The following is a 19,727-nucleotide window of genomic DNA, read 5'->3' on the forward strand; positions in this document are numbered from 1 at the left end:
AAGCTTTGTTGGGCAGGGAACAAGAGCGGCTAGCTTCTCTGTTCCATGGATTGCATTGCTCTGTGACACACCGGTGGTTGACATAGATCCAGTTAAAAGAAAAGGAGGACTTGTGGCACCTTAGAGACTAACCAATTTATTTGAGCATAAGCTTTCGTGAGCTACAGCTCACGAAAGCTTATGCTCAAATAAATTGGTTAGTCTCTAAGGTGCCACGAAAGCTTATGCTCAAATAAATTGGTTAGTCTCTAAGGTGCCACAAGTCCTCCTTTTCTTTTTGCGAATACAGACTAACACGGCTGTTACTCTGAAATAGATCCAGTTGTTTTTTATGGGTGCTGCCTTTCAGATAACCTTCTGAATGGACAGTAACCAATGGATCAAGTATTGCTGTGTCAGGATGTAGCATTGGTATCCAGACACGGAAGAAGATTGTTTTGAATAACATGCGCCTCTGTTAGGAGGCAGTGTCACTGACCCAAATTATGACTGGTACGGACAGACAATTTGTGTACCCAGTTTGTAGGTACTATAACTTTTCTGTTTGTTTGTTTAACGCTTTGTTCTTTCCTTGCCTTCATGTTGTTTGCGGCCATTCATTTGTTAATTTTTACCTGTGCGGTGGTTACACAGTTTAGCAATGTTATGTGCCTTGTAAATGAGGTACAGCAATACAGCACTCATACGGTTGCTTTTACGTAGTAGCCAAGTTTAACTTAACGGACAGTGGTTTTTAGCTGATTGCCAACTTAGTTGTCATACAGTCATAGAATATCAGGGTTGGAAGGGACCTCAGGAGGTCATCTAGTCCAACCCCCTGCTCAAAGCAGGACCAATCCCCAATTTTTGCCCCAGATCCCAAATAGCCCCCTCAAGAATTGAACTCACAACCCTGGGTTTAGCAGGCCAATGCTCAAACCAGGGAGCTATCCCTCCCCCATATAGCCATTGTCCATATATGGTAGACTGAGGTGTATTTGACCAGTCTCTTATTTATAAAGCACTTCATTTTTCATGATGCTTGCGGGTTCCTTCACTGTATACCGATATCTTCTGGTGTTTCTGTGGTATGATATCTTCTGGTGTCTTTGGTCTGTAGGATGCAACCTTAAACAGCTTACATTAGTTAACATAATAAAGTTTTTTGTTTGGTTGTTTGACATTTCTCTTGTTTTTAGTAACCCAAGTTTAAAACACAGATTAATTTAGTGTATTTACAATGTAATAGGGACCAAGTCTTTTATAACTCAAGCTATACTTTTGCAATTGTTGTGTAGACATTCACTTTCACTTGAGGTGCATTACTAATATTTTACACTAAGTGGAATGCTTAATGGCTAAAATAGATGCTCACAATCTTCCATGAGAAGGTGCATTGCTTTCCCTTGCTGAACACTTTTTGAGCAAAAGAGTTAGTAACATAATTTTTACCAAGCTTTTTAGACGTAATTTGCTTGTGATGCCAATTTCAGTTTTGTTAACTGCTTAGAAACACAAACGTTAGCAACCACTACTTCCCTTTAACATAAGTTAAAGAGAATAAAAATTAAACCAAAATGAATTTTAAATACAGGTCGATGCAAATAATTTGAAGGTATAAAAGTTTTCTGACACTTGGTTGTGTTTGGGAGACAAAGGTGGAAGCGTGTTGAAAAGGTGGAAACCAGTTCAGTGGCAGTATTGTTTGCTACTTTCCCCTCCTGTGCACTTACTTCTCCCGTTCTGACAGGCACCAATGAAGGTTTAGGTTTTACCGGAACCTGGCTTTTATCATACAGTGGTGGTTGCAATGTGGTGGACACTGTTTCAAGCAAGGACTCAGATCCTTCTGCTATTCGATTCCACCAGGGTGGTGTATAAGCCAGGAAAATTCCCCACAATAGCGGGACCATTCCCCCGCTTATCTCTGTGCATATTTATTGTTTTTTTGTAAAGTTAATTAAGTATTTCAGGGAAAAGCATCAGAGCGGCCACCAGCAAGGATTGCTAGCCTCATTCTGAGGCCACCAAAAATTTGGTGGTGAGAACCCCTGGGCTGGATGCTCATGACGGGCCCTTCTGACCTTAGAGCCTGTGAGTGTAACAGGAGCCGGGCACAGAGATGCTGCAGCGCGGTGGCTTGATCGCTAGGACCCAGGAGCGGCTGGGGGGCGGCTCTGGGGGGAGGATCGCGGGGCTCAGGCCCGGCCCAGGAAGTGACTCGCAGCCGCTGCGGGGACTCTGGCTCCCAGGCTCCCGGCGAGATCCTCGAGCCCCGGCGGCTGGTGCTGGGAGCCCGGAGCCCGGGCTGCAGCCGGGAGAGGGGAACCTCCAGCCGGGCCCTGCCCGCTGCTCCCCGGGAGCCTCTCCCAGGGCAGAGCCCCCAGCCTGGCCAGGGCCCCTTCCCGGCCCGGCCCGGCCCCTGCCCCGGGGGGCCCCGCTCGGAGGGAAGGTAAGAGAGACCCGCCCCCCCCGTCACCCCCGGGCTTCAGGGGGCGGGTTTGGCCCCGGGCTGCTCCCCGCGGAGCTGGCTGCGATTCCCTGCCCCGGCCCGGGCAAGCTGCCGCCAGCCCCCGGTGTGTGCGGGGCGGGGGGAGCCAGCCCGGGCCGGGCTGGGGGCTGGGACAGCCACATGGGGATGGACGGCGGACTGAGGAGGGTGGGAGCCGGGGTACAGGGGGTAAAAGACCCCCAGATGGGGTAAGCCAGCTGCAGTGGTTGCAGAAATAAGGGGGGGGGCGGGGGCAGAGGGGCTTTTCCTCCCCCCTTTGACAGGATCTCAGCTCCCATTTCCCAGGGCCGTGTCCTTAAAGGCCCAGTGCATCGCAGAGCCTGGACAGGGCCCCTCTCCCCTCCTGTATACGATGTTACTGAGCTGTTAGAGGAGACTTGATCCAGTGCAATATTTACAGACCCTCCCCCGCCCCGAAAAAATATCATTGTCACACTTACTTACTTTTAGTGTTTAAAAGACTCCAGTCCACGGTTTCTGTGTCTGCGTAACGCTGCCCAGCGCTTCATGAATGTGTTTTAGCCAGGGTGGCTGGTCCTCTGTGTTTGACTCCTCTTGGCATCCAGTCTATGCTGTTTCACTCCTTTAAATTATTTCCTTATAAAAATATTCTTTTTATTACTCTGAGCTCTTCATCCTAAACTTCATTAGCGTTGTGCGGACGGACGTCATTGTGCCCTGGAATTCATATTTTTAATAGCAAATAATCGTGGGAAATATTAATAGATGCTAGTAGCTTCAGCAATCACATCTCACGGTGACACTGTAACATTTCCTGTTTCTATTGCAATATTGACAGGTTTCAGAGTAGCAGCCGTGTTAGTCTGTATTCACAAAAAGAACAGGAGGATTTGTGGCACCTTAGAGACTAACCAATTTATTTGAGCATAAGCTTTCGTGAGCTACAGCTCACTTCATCGGATGCATGCAGTGGAAAATACAATGGGGAGATTTATATACACAGAGAACATGAAACAATGGGTGTTACCGTACACATGTAACGAGAGTGATCACTTAAGGTGAGCTATTACCAGCAGGAGAGTGGGGGGGGGGGGAAGAAACCTTTTGTAGTGATAATCAAGGTGGGCCATTTCCAGCAGTTGACAAGAATGTCTGAGGAACAGTGGGGGGGGGGGAACGGAATAAACAAGGGGAAATAGTTTTACTTTGTGTAATGACCCATCCACTCCCAGTCTTTATTCAAACCTAAGTTAATTGTATCCAGTTTGCAAATTAATTCCAATTCAGCCGTCTCTCCTTTGGAGTCTGTTTCTGAAGTTTTTTTGTTGAAGAATTGCAACTTTTAGGTCTGTAATCCAGTGACCAAAGAGATTGAAGTGTTTTCCAACTGGTTTTTGAATGTTATAATTCTTGACGTCTCATTTGTGTCCATTTATTCTTTTATGTAGAGACTGTCCAGTTTGACCAATGTACATGGCAGAGGGGCATTGCTGGCACATGATGGCATATATCACATTGGTAGATGTGCAGGTGAACGAGCCTCTGATAGTGTGGCTGATGTAATTAGGCCCTATGATGGTGTCCCCTGAATAGATATGTGGACACAGTTGGCAACAGGCTTTGTTGCAAGGATAGGTTCTGTCGTCATCATGAATAGGTTGGAATATGAACAAGAGGCTGCTAGGCAGCTCTCCAACACGACTTTCTACAAGCCATTACCCTCTGATCCCACTGAGGGTTACCAAAAGAAACTACACCATTTGCTCAAGAAACTCCCTGAAAAAGCACAAGAACAAATCCGCACAGACACACCCCTGGAACCCCGACCTGGGGTATTCTATCTGCTACCCAAGATCCATAAACCTGGAAATCCTGGACGCCCCATCATCTCAGGCATTGGCACCCTGACAGCAGGATTGTCTGGCTAGGGAGACTCCCTCCTGAAGCCCTACGCTACCAGCAGTCCCAGCTATCTTCGAGACACCACTGACTTCCTGAGGAAACTACAATCCATCGGTGATCTTTCTGAAAACACCATCCTGGCCACTGTGGATGTAGAAGCCCTCTACACCAACATTCCACACAAAGATGGACTACAAACCATCAGGAACAGTATCCCCGATAATGTCACGGCAAACCTGGTGGCTGAACTTTGTGACTTTGTCCTCACCCATAACTATTTCACATTTGGGGACAATGTATACCTTCAAATCAGCGGCACTGCTATGGGTACCCGCATGGCCCCACAGTATGCCAACATTTTTATGGCTGACTTAGAACAACACTTCCTCAGCTCTCGTCCCCTAATGCCCGTACTCTACTTGTGCTACATTGATGACATCTTCATCAACTGGACCCATGGAAAAGAAGCCCTTGAGGAATTCCACCATGATTTCAATAATTTCCATCCCACCATCAACCTCAGCCTGGACCGGTCCACACAAGAGATCCACTTCCTGGACACTATGGTGCTAATAAGCGATGGTCACATAAACATCACCCTATACCGGAAACCTACTGACCGCTATTCCTACCTACATGCCTCCAGCTTTCATTCAGACCACACCACACGATCCATTGTCTACAGCCAAGCTCTACGATACAACCGCATTTGCTCCAACCCCTCAGACAGAGACAAACACCTACAAGATCTCTATCAAGCGTTCTTACAACTACAATACCCACCTGCTGAAGTGAAGAAACAGATTGATAGAGCCAGAAGAGTACCCAGAAGTCACCTACTACAGGACAGGCCCAACAAAGAAATAACAGAACGCCACTAGCCATCACCTACAGCCCCCAACTAAAACCTCTCCAACGCATCATCAAGGATCTACAACCTATCCTGAAGGAAGACCCATCACTCTCACAGATCTTGGGAGACAGGCCAGTCCTTGTTTACAGACAGCCCCCCAACCTGAAGCAAATACTCACCAGCAACCACACACCACACAACAGAACCATTAACCCAGGAACCTATCCTTGCAACAACATAGGGCTCTGGCCACCATTTGCCAAGATACAGAGTGTCAGTCATTCTCTGTGCCCAGGCAGCAAGTCTGCAGTCACCCCTGCCCTCTAGGGGTCTTCACAGTGATCACACACCTGTGTCCCACCACCTTGATGCTTGAGTAGCACATTGGGGAAATTGAGGCGCACACACACAGTATTCCAAGAAAACATTAAGAACACCCCCACTTCATCACACCCTGGGATATCAGTTGGCTGCTCGGCACAAGAGCATGCTCGTGGCTGATGTGTGGGAAGGGTTTTCTGAGAAGTGTTTTGAAAGGAAGGAGACCCTGATGTTCTTCACATCCGATGAACCCAGGTGCTTCAGCTACATGTGGCCTCGTTACAGAGACAGGGCTAGATTCACAATGGCACGTAGGCACCCAAACCCCAGGCTAAGCACATAAATCTGGGATTAGGAGCCTAAATCCCAGTTTAGGCTCCACTGAGAAATACAAAACTCCTGACGAACCCCCTAGATGCCAAAGCTCACTCAGAAGCAGCTATATTATCAGAGTAAAAGTTCCTTAGTTTCTGCCTCTGAGCATGCGCCCTGCTGCCTTCTCCAGGGTATCTGGACCTAGATATCAGTAATGGCTACCACTAGGAAATTGTGCTGGCAGCCGTTTGTGCTGTAACTCTAGCGGGGAGCCCTGGAGGTTGGGTGGATGTGAGAGGTTTTGCCTACAGCCCAGTGATATGTTAATGGGGCTTGACAGATAACCCCAGTGGCCTAGCAGGGACAGCTCCATGAGCAGAGCCCTGGCTGGGGCAGAAATAAAGGGGTTTTGTCTAGAGCCCAGTGAGAGGTTAATCTGGCCCTGCGAATCAACATAGGAAACTTGGTGGCAAAGCACTGACAAGTGACACCTCCATGATCTGAGTTAGGGGAGCAGATCTTGTAGACCAGACCCAGGGCTAGTAGCCAGCGAGCCTGGTGTGTAGACAAGAGACCGTCTCTGCCAAACTGCTGCCTGATCCAATCTCTTACCAGAGCGAATCACGCACAGAATCACTGTCACCGTGAAATGTGTCTCCTGATGTTTTGGGCAGCCTTTCCTCACCTCAGAATCCCTGTTGATATTGGGGACTCTGAACAATCGTGGGTCTCCATAGAAATGCCCCTTCTCCCCCGACCCCAGGATCCGGATGTCTCCTTTCGTTGTCCCATTGACTCTATGACATTTATGGATGATGCCCCCATAGTGCTGTGGCCAGAAGACGTGGAGGCTCTGAGGGGCAGGGTGTGGGGCACGGAGGTTTCAGTGGAATGGGTTTATTGGTAGGGCCCAGAAGGATCTGGAGTGGTGTATCTTAGAGGTGAGTTCTTCTTCTTCCTGGTCTTTTGTTCTTCTTCTGATTCTTTCTGCTGGTCTTCTCCTTGGACCACAGTTTATATAGTGAAACTTGAGTCCTGCTTTACTATGCCATAACCAATCATTTTACTAAAATTTTACTAACCAATCCTAACATATTGTAACAAAATTCTCTCACCAATCTTACCCCACCACCTTAATTAATTTACACCTACCAAAATTAATTATGTAACAGACAGAAACAATCAAAGAACCAGACAGAGACTAGACAGATAAACATAGAGAAGTGGGGACCATAAAGACAAAACAATAAAGAAATGAGGATTTCACAATCACAACTATTGATAAGTGGTCTCTTGCTAGACAGGATGCCATCAAACTAAGTTTTCTTTAACCATCTTAAGATCTGTTTCTTTGTCTGGTGATAGTGGGTGCCATTAGGACAGGGTCTCCTTTTTAGCATCCTGATATTACATCCTTTTAATGTAATTTAGATCGAATGTGAGGAGTGACTTCCTCCTTCTTAGCTCATGGCTGCTGCTCTCCTAATATGGCTGCAGACAAAGGCCTTAGGCCTCACAATATGGCAACAGGAAAAGGCCTTATCATTACAGGAGCAATCAGTGGAGTCTCTCATTCATGGCAGCAGGAAGGGAATCACACTCGTTGCAGTCACTGGTCACTGCTGTGCAGAATCCCCATTCCTTGCAAAATCCTGGAGCCCTGGCTGCAGACAGGAGAGGTGTATAGTGTAAGACAGTAACATTCCTGCTGTGCCCCCGGAGCCTCTCCCAGGGCAGAGCCCCCAGCCTGGCCAGGACTCCCCTTCCCGGGCCCCAGCCCCTGCTCCCAGGGATGGTGCTGCTTGGAGGGAAGGTAAGAGAGACCCTCCCATTCCCCCCCCCCCCGGAAGCGATGCCCCTCGGTCACCCCTGGGCTGCAGAGGGAGGAGGCTAAAGAGGTTCAGGGGATGTGTGGGCAGGCGGGGGAACAGGGATGCTTTAGGTGGCAGGAGGCAGGTGATGGAGATTCAGGCAGCAGGATGGGGACAGGGATTTTGGGGCGATGCAGGGGAGTCAGGCTGCAGGTAGGAATTATGGGGCTGAGGCAACCGAGGTTGGAATGGAAGGAAAATGTGGTGGGGGGGTCACTGCGAGGGAAAGGTGGATGTGGGGAGGGGAGGCCGGAGGGAGAATGTGAGAGCAAGAGGAGGCTGGCTGGGGAAGGGAGAGCCAGGGGGCAGGGAAAAGGGAAAGGGATGGTAAGAGATGCAAGCAATGGCAGCCCCCCTGCCCCATGGGGAACAGCCAGTGGGGAACATTTTTCCTGGAACTGGTCCAAGAAGCATTGCGGGTGAGCAGGGGACTAACCCCTCAGGGCTCAGAAGCTACAAGGCAAATATCCACAGGCAACTGCTGCCCCTCCCAGGCACCCACCCCCTGCTCTTATTATTTGATTTTAAAATAAAAAAGACACACTCATGATTTTGTGGTCTATCTCCTGAGTGTTTTGGGCTGCCCAGGGCCCTGGTCTGATTTACGTGCAGGATTCAAATCTTCAGCCACGCTGGTGACAGACCAGAGTCACTGCTAACTATGGCAGTGGGTGAATGTGGATGGGCCAATGAGATCAGTCTCTGCCTGCTGTTACCAGATTTGCCCGTTAATAAATGAACGTACCGCATAGTAGGGTTACTCTTCCGGGGGCGGAGGGTCCTGTACTTCTATCAAGTGCTTGTGTCACTTGTGTTCTCATATGGAGCTCTACTTCTCCCTTCTGCAAGTCCCCTCCCAGTGGAGCTGTCCTGCAGGACCTAGGTTCCCCAGGGCTGGGTTCTTCCAGCCCAGAATCAGATGAAGACACACACACACACTAGCAGAGCAAGTCTGAGAGGACCGGGTTAATCAGCACTCCCAAGCTGACCCCTTATATGCCCCTGGACTCAGCAGGCTGGGTTGAGCAGCATTTCCAAGCTGCCACCCTCCTATGCCCCAGGTTCAGGACGTCCCTATCCCCACTTCCACTTTACAGTTGTTCTGGTAGTAACCCACTTGATGAGAAAACCCCACGATATTTTGGGGTGCTGCAGGGATCTTTAGTTTAGGTATGAGGAGGAGCATTGCTGCAGAGCAAATGAGGAAGCCAAAAACACCGACGGGGTTGGGGCAGGGGGAGAGGGAAGCAACCAGCTTAGTCATGAAAGTTATTTGGTGCCAGGTAATAACCATAGAGGAGCCAAACAAAAAAAAAACAGTTATAATATTAAATATAACTTAAATTTGATTATAAAAGTCAGGTTTAGAAAACTATAACTGATCACACGAGTCAGGGTCAGAGGGCTATACCTAGAGAGAGAGAGAGAGACAGGTTCTCACCACTCCATGACGCTTGAATCGATCGGGGTTCCTAGGTGGTGGTGGCAGCTGAGGGTCCGGAGTGCTGGAGACAGGCAGAGCCCCCAGCATGATCAGTCGGAAGATGGAGTTCCAATGGAACTCAAACAGATTTTGGATCCAGGCATCAGAAAACTTACTTGAGTGTGGGCAGGGGGTTTTGTAGGGAAACAAGAATGGTTCAAGGGAGAACACTAGATTTGTTTATGTGTAAACTGATGGTTCAAGGGAATATACCAAAGTTGTAGTGTTCAAGCTAGACAATAGTTACTGATCATTCCTGGCTATGGGTGGTGTTCCTTCAAGGGAGCTCACAATGCAATTAGGCAGCTTCAGTATTTTGGATACCAATAAAGGATTTATTAAAGCTAATGTTAAAAAAAAAATTACATAATACACAGGTTAAGAAAAGAGTCTGTGTACATCTGAGTATAGTGCTTAGATTATCCACTAACACGAAGTTTGTTTTAAAAGTCAAAGATACATGAAGTACATAGTCAGTAATAACTCAAATTTAGGGGAATAAATTTAACAATACGGTTTAGATATTAGAATCCGAATACTTGGATACATCACTCATGAAATGAGTATACAGAGAGTTGTTTGTCGAAAGCAAATATATCGTTGAGTGTAAATTATCTCTTGGTAATTGAGAATTTGCAGGCGTAGGTTCATTAACATCTGGAGCAGAGATTCCCCCATCATGCAGTGCTTCCCTGCTTCTCTGGTCCCAGAGTTCAATGCGGTTCTTGCCTTGGAATCTCTGTTCTCCATTCTGTATGCTAATGGAGGTGCTTCCTTGTCCCGTCTTCTATGAAAATGAGGCTAGGGGAGTTGCCTTAATCCTGTCACCCTTGTCCGGAGGGGTTTAGGTGTGTCTCCCACCGCCTTTTCATTGCTTTCTGTAAGTCTTTCTTCTGATTGGTTTTGGTTCAAGCAGAGGCGGGGGGGCGGGTCCTTGAAGAGTCAGACAGGCTGGATACTATGCCCTGGTTCTCCAAGAACACAGAACTGATAGGTAACACTGCCTGCCCTGGGGCTGGGGGCAGAGTCCAAGGCGGCTCGTTAATTGGGTGTTGCCACCAGAGGGCTCTGGTTATTGCTAAGGGAGAGGAGGAGGCGGGTGTGTGTCTCTCTCTGCTCAGGATATTAGAGCTCTGGAGTTGAGCTCCCTAGGTCCGAAGCTGCTGCCTCCTGTATTTTGACCTGGGAGCCCAAACCTAGAAGCTGCTTCTTATCCAGCAGAGGAGAGACCTTTGTTAAATCCCCCTCTGTGCCCAGCCCAGTTGGGAACTTGCTGTGGTGGCTGGAACCAGCCCATGGGGCAGCCCCGGGCTCTGCTGACACGAGCTCCTAAGCCGGAGCCTACAGGTGATGGGGGGGGACCTGGGGGAAAGGGCTGGAGCCGGGCAGGAAAGTGACTCTGCTCAAAGGGCCCCTTTCGGGGATCTGCTGGTGAGTTTGACCTACATGGGGAGTGCGCTCCCTGTGTGTCTGTGAGTCCCAGAGCTGCTGCCCTCATGGATACACCCAGGTTCAAACCTCTGTTAGCAGTGGCTGATCTGCCTAATGAGACCAAAGCCCACAACAATGGAGCAGTCACCATTTCTCCTAAGGCGAGGGACAATGATAAAAAAGGAGAGAGGAGAGACTGGAAGGGGCACCAGGAAAAACAAATGGAGAGGGAGGTTCCCAGCTCCCAGACCTGCCCGGATCCGTTCCCTGCATCTCCTGGGAACAAGGGGAGGAGCTGACAGAGGGAAAACCAGTTGCTGACTCTGCTGAACACGGCACTACTTGGGAGGGAAAGGGGAGAGTTAGAGGGGGTGACACGACAATGTCAGGGGGAATCCCCCAAAGTGGCTCCTTTGATTCTGCTCTTTTTCCGGCATTCAGCTCAGAGATGCTGTTACGGGGAGAGTTTAAAAGTGCCCCAGTGGGTTTAGTTCTTCTGGGAGGGGCCTGACCTGGATGGTAATGAACTAATTGGATTTCTTCCGAGCATGGCAGAGTCCAGAGCATCTGTCTGCAGGGAGAGAGCCTGGGGGGAAACAGGGTGTGACATGGACTCAAGCCCCTTCTGAAACCTTCCCAATAGCCCCTCTGGCCCCGACAGATTTCACTTGAGATCATCCCGTCTTCCAGGAGACAGGGAAGGGAAATGGCTGTGATGGAGCCAGCTCAGGTAGGGGATTTTCAGGGAGCTGCTGGGCAGGGGGAGGGAGAGGCAGGGAGGAGACAGGGTGTGATAAACCTGCTGATTTTCTGAGTAGGAGGGAGCATATCACCGTTTTCCAGACTCTCAGTGCTGGAGCCTGACCCCACTGGCCAGAGGCTGCTGTGAAATATGAAGGGAAGCTGTCTGGATTCTTATCCCTGTCCCTGACTCAGAGCGCTGCTTCCCATATCAGCCTATGGCTGGCAGGTGTGTGGTAATTGGTAAATGAGAAGACCCTGCCCTGCTCCATCTGCTGGGGGGGGTCAAGGAGCTCTCACCTCCCCACCCCATGAAGACTCCTGGCACTCTGAGCAGGATGGGGATGGGATTCTGCTACTCTGGCCCTCCCAGAGCTTCCGAGATATTTTTTTTTCTTTCTTCCTTTCCCATGTGACTAGTGGGATTGTGGCTGGGGCAGCAGGTGCTGAGTGCGGGTCTCTTGTTGTTTCAGATGCCGGTGACCTTCGAGGAGGTGGCTGTGTATTTCACCCAAGGGCAGGGAGCTCTGCTGGACCCTAATCAGAGAGCTCTCTACAGGGACGTCATGCGGGAAAATTATGAGATGGTGACCTCGCTGGGTAAGGGATTCCTGTCTGCTCAATTATTACAAGTCATGGTGTCTTCATTTGTGACTCTGGTCAGGTTCTTCCCTGGTCAGTAGATTGAAGGAGAATGGGTTCCATAATGTGCAGCTGCCATGTGAGAGAAACTTTCAATGGGACACGGGTGTCAAAACCTAATGGACATGCTAAACCATGCCCACCCCTCCTGCATTCAATGGGGCAGAAATCGTTCATTGTCCTGTCTGTATTGTTTCTTATTGACACATAAAATCCCTCTCCCCTTCCCTTCTTGAGAATAGCTCCAACCCTGGAGAAGACTCTGGGCTCTGCAGATTTAGAAATAGGAAATGGTATATCTCCAGAGCTGTGTGCGCGTCAGCAAGGCCCCACAGCACACAGATCCTGGGAACTCCTTGTGAGGGTGTAACAATTCCCCTCACCTCCCCAGATGTCTGCCTCTCCCAAGAGGGCTCAGTGACCATATTCCCATCCTGTTGGATTCCGTGCTTCCCCAGCAGAGCATGGGGAGAGATACCACTCATGGAATGCCCTTTGTGACAGACACTCTCTCAATCCTCCATGAGCCCTGATCTGGTCTGATTTCCCCCCTGCGCAGGATTTCCCATTCCCAAACCTGAGCTGATCTCCCACCTGGAACGAGGGGAAGAGCTGTGGGTGCCCGATCTCCAGGCCTTCGAGGAAAGAGAGATCCCGAGAGGCCCCCACACAGGTGAGGACTGACACAGAAACCATCTGGGGAATGAAGGAAAACGTTGAGAATCCCAAAAATATGGTGTGAGTAAGAGCCCTTAGTTCTTCCTCATCTCAGCCAGGGCAGGGCTGTAGTCAGCAGATATCGCTCATGGCTCTCCACCCGTCCTGGTCGCTGCAGGAGTCTCCTTCCCAGCGTTCCTTCCCTGTGAATGTTTAGGTGGGATGTGGAGGCAAAATCCAGTTGCTCAGTGTTTACAGTGTTAGCATGTTGGGTTTTCCCTTGGTGCTATTCCTCTTTCTCCCCAGCACAATGACTCCTGTCTGAATTGTCTCGTTCTCCCAGCAGGTGATGAGAGAGTGAATGAGAAGGAGGAGGGGAATCATCATGAGGAAGTTCCTGGGGAAGTGGAACCACAGGGGACCTTTGTGGGAAGAGCAGAAGGGAGTTTATCCCAGTGCTTGAAAGAGGGAGAAGCCTGGGAAAATTGGCACAGGTCAGAGAGGCAGCTGGAAAACCACCCAAGGAAGAAAGTGGATGAATCTATTAAATGTGGGGGAGTATACAAGGATACCACAGCCCAGCAGACAGATCCGAAGGAAGAGAAACCCTATCAGTGCCTCGAATGTGGGAAAGGATTCATTCTGAGATCACACCGTGTGACACAACAGACAATCCATACTGGAGAGAAACCCCTTCAATGCTTGGACCGTGGGGAAAGCTTCAATAACCTCTCACTTCTTAATAACCATGGGAGGAGCCACATGGGAGAGAAACCCTATCAATGCCTTGAGTGCGGAAACTGTTTAAATTGGAAGTCAGCGTTAATTACACATCAGATAAGCCCAACACGAGAGAGACCCCATAAGTGCTTAGACTGTGGAAAATGTTTCATATGGAAGTCACACCTTGTTAAACATCGGGCATTCCACATAGGAGAGAGACACCACAAGTGCTTGGACTGTGGGAAAAGTTTCATACAGAGGTCAGACCTTATTAAACATCATGCAATCCACACGGGAGAGAGACCCCATAAGTGTTTGGACTGTGGGAAAAGTTTCAGGAACAGATCAGCTCTTTCTAAACATGAAGCAATCCACACAGGAGAGAGACCCCATAAGTGCTTGGATTGTGGGAAAAGTTTCATACAGAGGTCAGACCTTATTAAACATCAGGTAATCCACACAGGAGAGAGACCCCATAAGTGCTTAAACTGTGGGAAAAATTTCATGAGGAGGTCAGACCTTCTTAAACATCAGGCAATCCACACAGGAGAGAGACCCCATAAGTGCTTGGACTGCGGAAAAAGTTTCCTATGGAGGTCAGACCTCGTTAAACATCAGGCAATCCACACTGGAGAGAGACCCCATAAGTGCTTGAACTGTGGGAAAAGTTTCATACGGAGGTCAGACCTTGTTAAACATCAGGCAATCCACACAGGAGAGAGACCCCACAAATGCTTGGACTGTGGGAAAAGTTTCATACAGAGGTCAGACCTTGTTAATCATCAGGCAATCCACACAGGTGAGAGACCCCATAAATGCTTGGACTGTGGGAAAAGTTTCAGAAACAGATCAGCCCTTTTTAAACATCAGGCAATCCATACAGGACGGAGACCCCATAAGTGCTTGGACTGTGGAAAAAGTTTCATACAGAGGTCAGACCTTGTTAAACATCAGGCAATCCATGCAGGACAGAGATCCCACAAGTGCTTGGACTGTGGGAAAAGTTTCATACAGAGGTCAGACCTTGTTAAACATCAGCTAATCCACACAGGAGAGAGACCACATAAGTGCTTGGACTGTGGGAAAAATTTCATACGGAGGTCAGACCTTGTTAAACATCAGGCAATCCACACAGGAGAGAGACCCCACAAGTGTTTGGACTGTGGTAAAAGTTTCATTCAGAGGTCAAACCTTGTTAAACATCAAGCAATCCACTCAGGAGAGAGACCCCACAAGTGCTTGGACTGTGGGAAAAGTTTCACACAGAGATCACACCTCATTAAACATGGGAGAATCCACACAGCAGAGAGACCCCATAAATGCTTGGACTGTGGGAAAAGTTTCAGAAACAGATCAGCCAGTGTTAAACATCAGGCAATCCACACAGGAGGGAGACCCCATAACTGCTTATGCTGTGGGAAAAGTTTCACACAGAGCTCAGACCTCATCAAACATCAGGCAATCCACACAGGAGAGAGACCCCACAAGTGCTTAGTCTGTGGCAAAGGTTTCATATGGAGGTCACACCTTGTTAAACATCAGGCATTCCACACAGGAGAGAGACCCCACAAGTGCTTGGACTGTGGGAAAAGTTTCATACAGAGGTCAGACCTTGTTAAACATCAGGCAATCCACACAGGAGAGAGACCACATAAGTGCTTTGACTGTGGGAAAAGTTTCAGAAACAGATCAGCCCTTTTTAAACATCAGGCAATCCACACAGGAGAGAGACCTCATAAGTGCTTGGACTGTGGGAAAAGTTTCATACAGAGGTCAGACCTTATTAAACATCAGGCAGTTCACACAGGAGAGAGACCCCATAAGTGCCTAGACTGTGGAAAAAATTTCATGAGGAGGTCAGACCTTGTTAAACATCAGGCAATCCACACAGGAGAGCGACCCCATAAATGCCTGAACTGTGGGAAAAGTTTTCTACGGAGGTCAGACCTTATTAAACATCAGGCAATCCACACAGGAGAGAGACCCCATAAATGCCTGGACTGTGGGAAAAGTTTCATACGGAGGTCAGACCTTGTTAATCATCAGGTAATCCACACAGGAGAGAGATCCCACAAGTGCTTGGACTGTGGGAAAAGTTTCAGAAACAGATCAGCCCTTTTTAAACATCAGGCAGTCCACACAGCAGGGAGACCCCATAAGTGCTTGAACTGTGGGAAAAGTTTCATACAGAGGTCAGACCTTGTTAAACATCAGGCAATCCACACAGGAGAGAGATCCCACAAATGCCTAGACTGTGGGAAAAGTTTCATACGGAGGTCAGACCTTGTTAAACATCAGGCAATCCACACAGGAGAGAGACCACATAGCTGCTTGGACTGTGGGAAAAGTTTCATACAGAGGTCAAACCTTGTTAAACATCAGGCAATCCATACAGGAGAGAGACCCCACAAGTGCTTGGACTGTGGGAAAAGTTTCACACAGAGATCACACCTCATTAAACATGGGAGAATCCACACAGGATCTAAACTTCTGTGACACAGGGAGAGAAAGGGTTAAGCAACTTGCATGTAATTGACCCAGATTCAACCTTTAGAGGTATGTTAGAAAAGTGTGTCCACATTAGATAAGCTTGAGCTTTGAAATGTAAACTTGTGTTGTTAAAGACCTGGAAGGAGATGGTAACTATAGTAGTCTATGTTTACCTTTATCTTGTTAGAGGTTAACAATGGAACCGAACGGTTCCTGTCTAGGGCTGTATTCTGTTAAGTCAGAGATCAAAAGGGAATATTAACATGTAAATGAAACTTGGGTGTAATAATGTCATTGTCTGCATGTCTCTTTAAAGTTGGTGGTTAACTATGAACTGCTTTATGAATAATTACCTTATGTTAATCCCTGAAATTAATTACTGGTGATGTTTAGGAAATAGAAGCTTACTTCAAAAGCCTAGTGAACAATAGTTCACCCAAGGACTGTGTGCTGACGAGAGGCTGCAAAAATCTGTATAAAAACTCTTGGGACCTGATCTTTTTATCTCAGATCTTCTTAAGCTTTATTTGGGGGAAGTTTGAGTCAGAAGACTGAGATCTCCAGTCCAGCTGGACCTCCCTGATATCGAACATTTGGACATTGGACTAGAACATGATGAAATGATTCTGAAAAGGATTCTATTCAATTCTAAAGCACCATCTCTGCAGTGAAACTGACCTAAGGACTCTATTCATGTCTGTGTGTATAATGATCTTTTAACCAATACTCTCTCTCTTTTCTTCTTTTAATAAATCTTAGTTTTGTTCATAAGAATTGGCTGTAAGCGTGTATTTGGGTAAGAACTGAAGTATTCATGAACTTGGTGGGTGATGTGTCTGATCCTTTGGGATTGGTAGAACTTTTTATAAGGTGATCAAGATTTTTAGTAATCCCCATCATGTTGAAGTGGGATGTCTGGGAGGGACCCCAAGGCTGGGTTGCTTCAAGGGAACTGTGCTTTGGCCTCTGTGTAGCCCAGTAAGGTATTGTAGAAGCTATTTTGTCGCTGGCTTGGTGAATTGAAATATTGGAATATCCACCAATTTTGAGGATTGTCTGCCCCATTCTTTGCAAAAAGAAAAGGAGGACTTGTGGCTCCTTAGAGACTAACCAATTTATTTGAGCATAAGCTTTCGTGAGCTACAGCTCACTTCATTGGATGCATTCAGTGGAAAATACAGTGGGGAGATTTATATACATAGAGAACATGAAACAATGAATGTTACCGTACGCACTGTAACGAGAGTTACATCTACCAATGTGATATATGCCATCATGTGCCAGCAGTGCCCCTCTGCCATGTACATTGGTCAAACTGGACAGTCTCTACATAAAAAAATAAATGGACACAAATCAGACGTCAAGAATTGTAACATTCAAACACCAATCGGAGAACACTTCAGTCTCTTTGGTCACTCGATTACAGACCTAAAAGTTGCAATTCTTCATCACTTAAGATGAGCTATTACCAGCAGGAGAGTGGGGTGGGGGGAGAGAAATCCTTTTGAAGTGATAATCAAGGTGGGCCATTTCCAGCACATTTCCAGGAGTTAACAAGAACGTCTGAGGAACAGTGGAGGGGGGGAGGAATAAACAAGGGGAAATAGTTTTACTTAGTATAATGACTCAACCACTCCCAGTCTCTATTCAAGCCTAAGTTAATTGTATCCAGTTTGCAAATTAATTCCAATTCAGCAGTCTCTCGTTGGAGTCTGTTTTTGAAGTTTTTTTTGTTGAAGGATAGTCACTTTGAGATCAGAAATCAAGTGACCAGAGAGATTGAAGTGTTCTCCGACTGGTTTATGAATGTTATAATTCTTGACATCTGATTTGTGTCCATTTATTCGTTTACGTAGAGACTGTCCAGTTTGACCAATGTACATGGCAGAGGGGCATTGCTGGCACATGATGGCATATATCACATTGGTAGATGTGCAGGTGAACAAGCCTCTGATAGTGTGGTTGATGTGATTAGGCCCTGTGATGGTGTCCCCTGAATAGATATGTGGGCACAGTTTGCAACGGGCTTTGTTGCAAGGATAGGATCCTGGGTTAGTGGTTCTGTTGCGTGGTGTGTGGTTGCTGGTGAGTATTCGCTTCAGGTTGGGGGGTTGTCTGTAGGCAAGGACTGGCCTGTCTCCCAAGATTTGTGAGAGTGATGGGTCATCCTTCAGGATAGGCTGTAGATCCTTGATGATGCGTTGGAGAGGTTTTAGTTGGGGACTGAAGGTGACGGCTGTCTGGGGAAGACAATGGGGATTGAATGGTTGGGGCTGGGGGAGCTGGGAAGCAGGGGGAGCTGGGTGCTGGGGCTATCAATTTTTTGGGGCTCATGGGATAAGAGGAGAGAAAGAGCACAGGGGTAGGGAGGTGCTGCCTCTCATCACTCATCCCCTCTGCCCCATTCTCCCTGCCCCCTCTGCTTTTAGACAGCACCATTATCAGAGACTGGTTTCCACAGGGCCTTTTCTTCGAAGCCTGGATTTCCCACCTCTGCTACAGCAGCATCAGCCTCTGCGAGGGAAGCAGCATTTCCTAGTGGATAGCGCACTGGCCTGGGACTCAGGAGTCTACTGGGAATAAATGGGGAGTAATCATATCAGCCTCCGAGCGTCTGTCTAGGGCAGGAAAAGTGGTTGGGATTAGCTAGTGCGTCTCTTTTATTCCTCCACCCCTTTTCTAGTCTAGACTGACCCTGAGCAATTTATTCCAATCCCCCATTAGCAGAGTGATTGTTAGAATCACTAAGTCCCCCCCTTTGGGGTGAGATTGTCTCATTCCCAGACATCCTCACATTCCTCTAGCTTATGCTGAAAAGCATTTAATTATTTTGTGCTGTTTCTCCCTTATACACCAGCATTCAATAGATTCTAGAAGAGCTGGAGCAGGGATTGTAAAATAATGTGGTGTTTTAACTTCTGTGTTGTTTGAGAGGAACTGGATGAGTCTGGGGGATTCCCTCCTGCTCCCATCAACCTCACCTGTCTTCTCTCACAGAGCAGCCTCTGCCCAAGCTGTGGAGAGTTTATCCTTTTCCCTTTCTACCCCGCCACCTTCATCTGTGTCATTTACCACAGTGTCCTTTGCCTACCATGCTTAGGAATAAAGCTTTGATTTCTTTGATCCTCAATCGGGCCCCTGAGAACTCGAGAAGAAAATGTCACATTCCTGAAGGGGAAATTCAAATGAACCCCAAAGCACAGTTTGAGCTTCAATCCCTATTGCTAAAGTAGCATCTGGAGTTTTTCCAGACAAATCCAGATCATTTCTAAATAGGAAGTTTTTGGTTAGGTTTGTCTTTTTTTCCTTCCCCCCCCCCCCCCCCCCATTACGATGATGCTAAAACTTTGGTCAATAACACAGTCAAATTATGTGCTGGTGCTGAGTAAAGCAGGTTTCAGAAGGAAATAGGTAAATTTATTCTCCAGATTTTGAGTCTTAAGATTCTCTGGGATTTCACTTCATGAATGGGAAAGTGGTTTGTAGCCCGCCCTGGTTTGTGTGGGGGGGTTCTTTTTGGTGAAGCCTGTTCTGCCACGTATTTTGATATTAAATTACTTTGACAGGATGTAACTCAGATTTATTGGGGACTTCAAAAGACAAATGATCACTTGCTAGAATAGTCCTTTCTGATTTCCTTTTCACGTTTCCCTAGCCTTTGTCGTGAGATTTTCTTGTCCTTTGAACAATGAAAATGATCAGCATCTATCCGCAAAAACACTAAGGTTGAGTGCTGGATACGCACTCCGAGAGTCAGAGACTGAAATGGGGAAGGAAGTGACTGCCTGATCCCCGCAGAGATGTGAGATACAATCAGGATGGGGAGAGAGTGGTTGGGTGGACAGG

At 47.7% G+C, this 19,727-nt stretch overlaps 1 protein-coding gene across 1 annotated transcript in view; it reads left to right on the top strand.

The window, feature by feature from the left end:
- The window catches only part of LOC141998043 (uncharacterized), a 50,793-nt gene extending 34,006 nt beyond the window's left edge, over positions 1-16,787 (top strand). The window contains 4 exon segments of the mRNA XM_074970683.1: positions 2,369-2,431; positions 11,843-11,969; positions 12,571-12,684; positions 13,012-16,787. Coding sequence (XP_074826784.1) covers positions 2,369-2,431; positions 11,843-11,969; positions 12,571-12,684; positions 13,012-15,887 — 3,180 coding nt within the window. The 3' untranslated portion in view covers positions 15,888-16,787.
- The last annotated feature ends 2,940 nt before the right edge of the window (positions 16,788-19,727 follow it).

Source organism: Natator depressus, chromosome 14 (genome assembly GCF_965152275.1).
Source record: "Natator depressus isolate rNatDep1 chromosome 14, rNatDep2.hap1, whole genome shotgun sequence".
NCBI classification, from domain to species: domain Eukaryota; kingdom Metazoa; phylum Chordata; order Testudines; family Cheloniidae; genus Natator; species Natator depressus.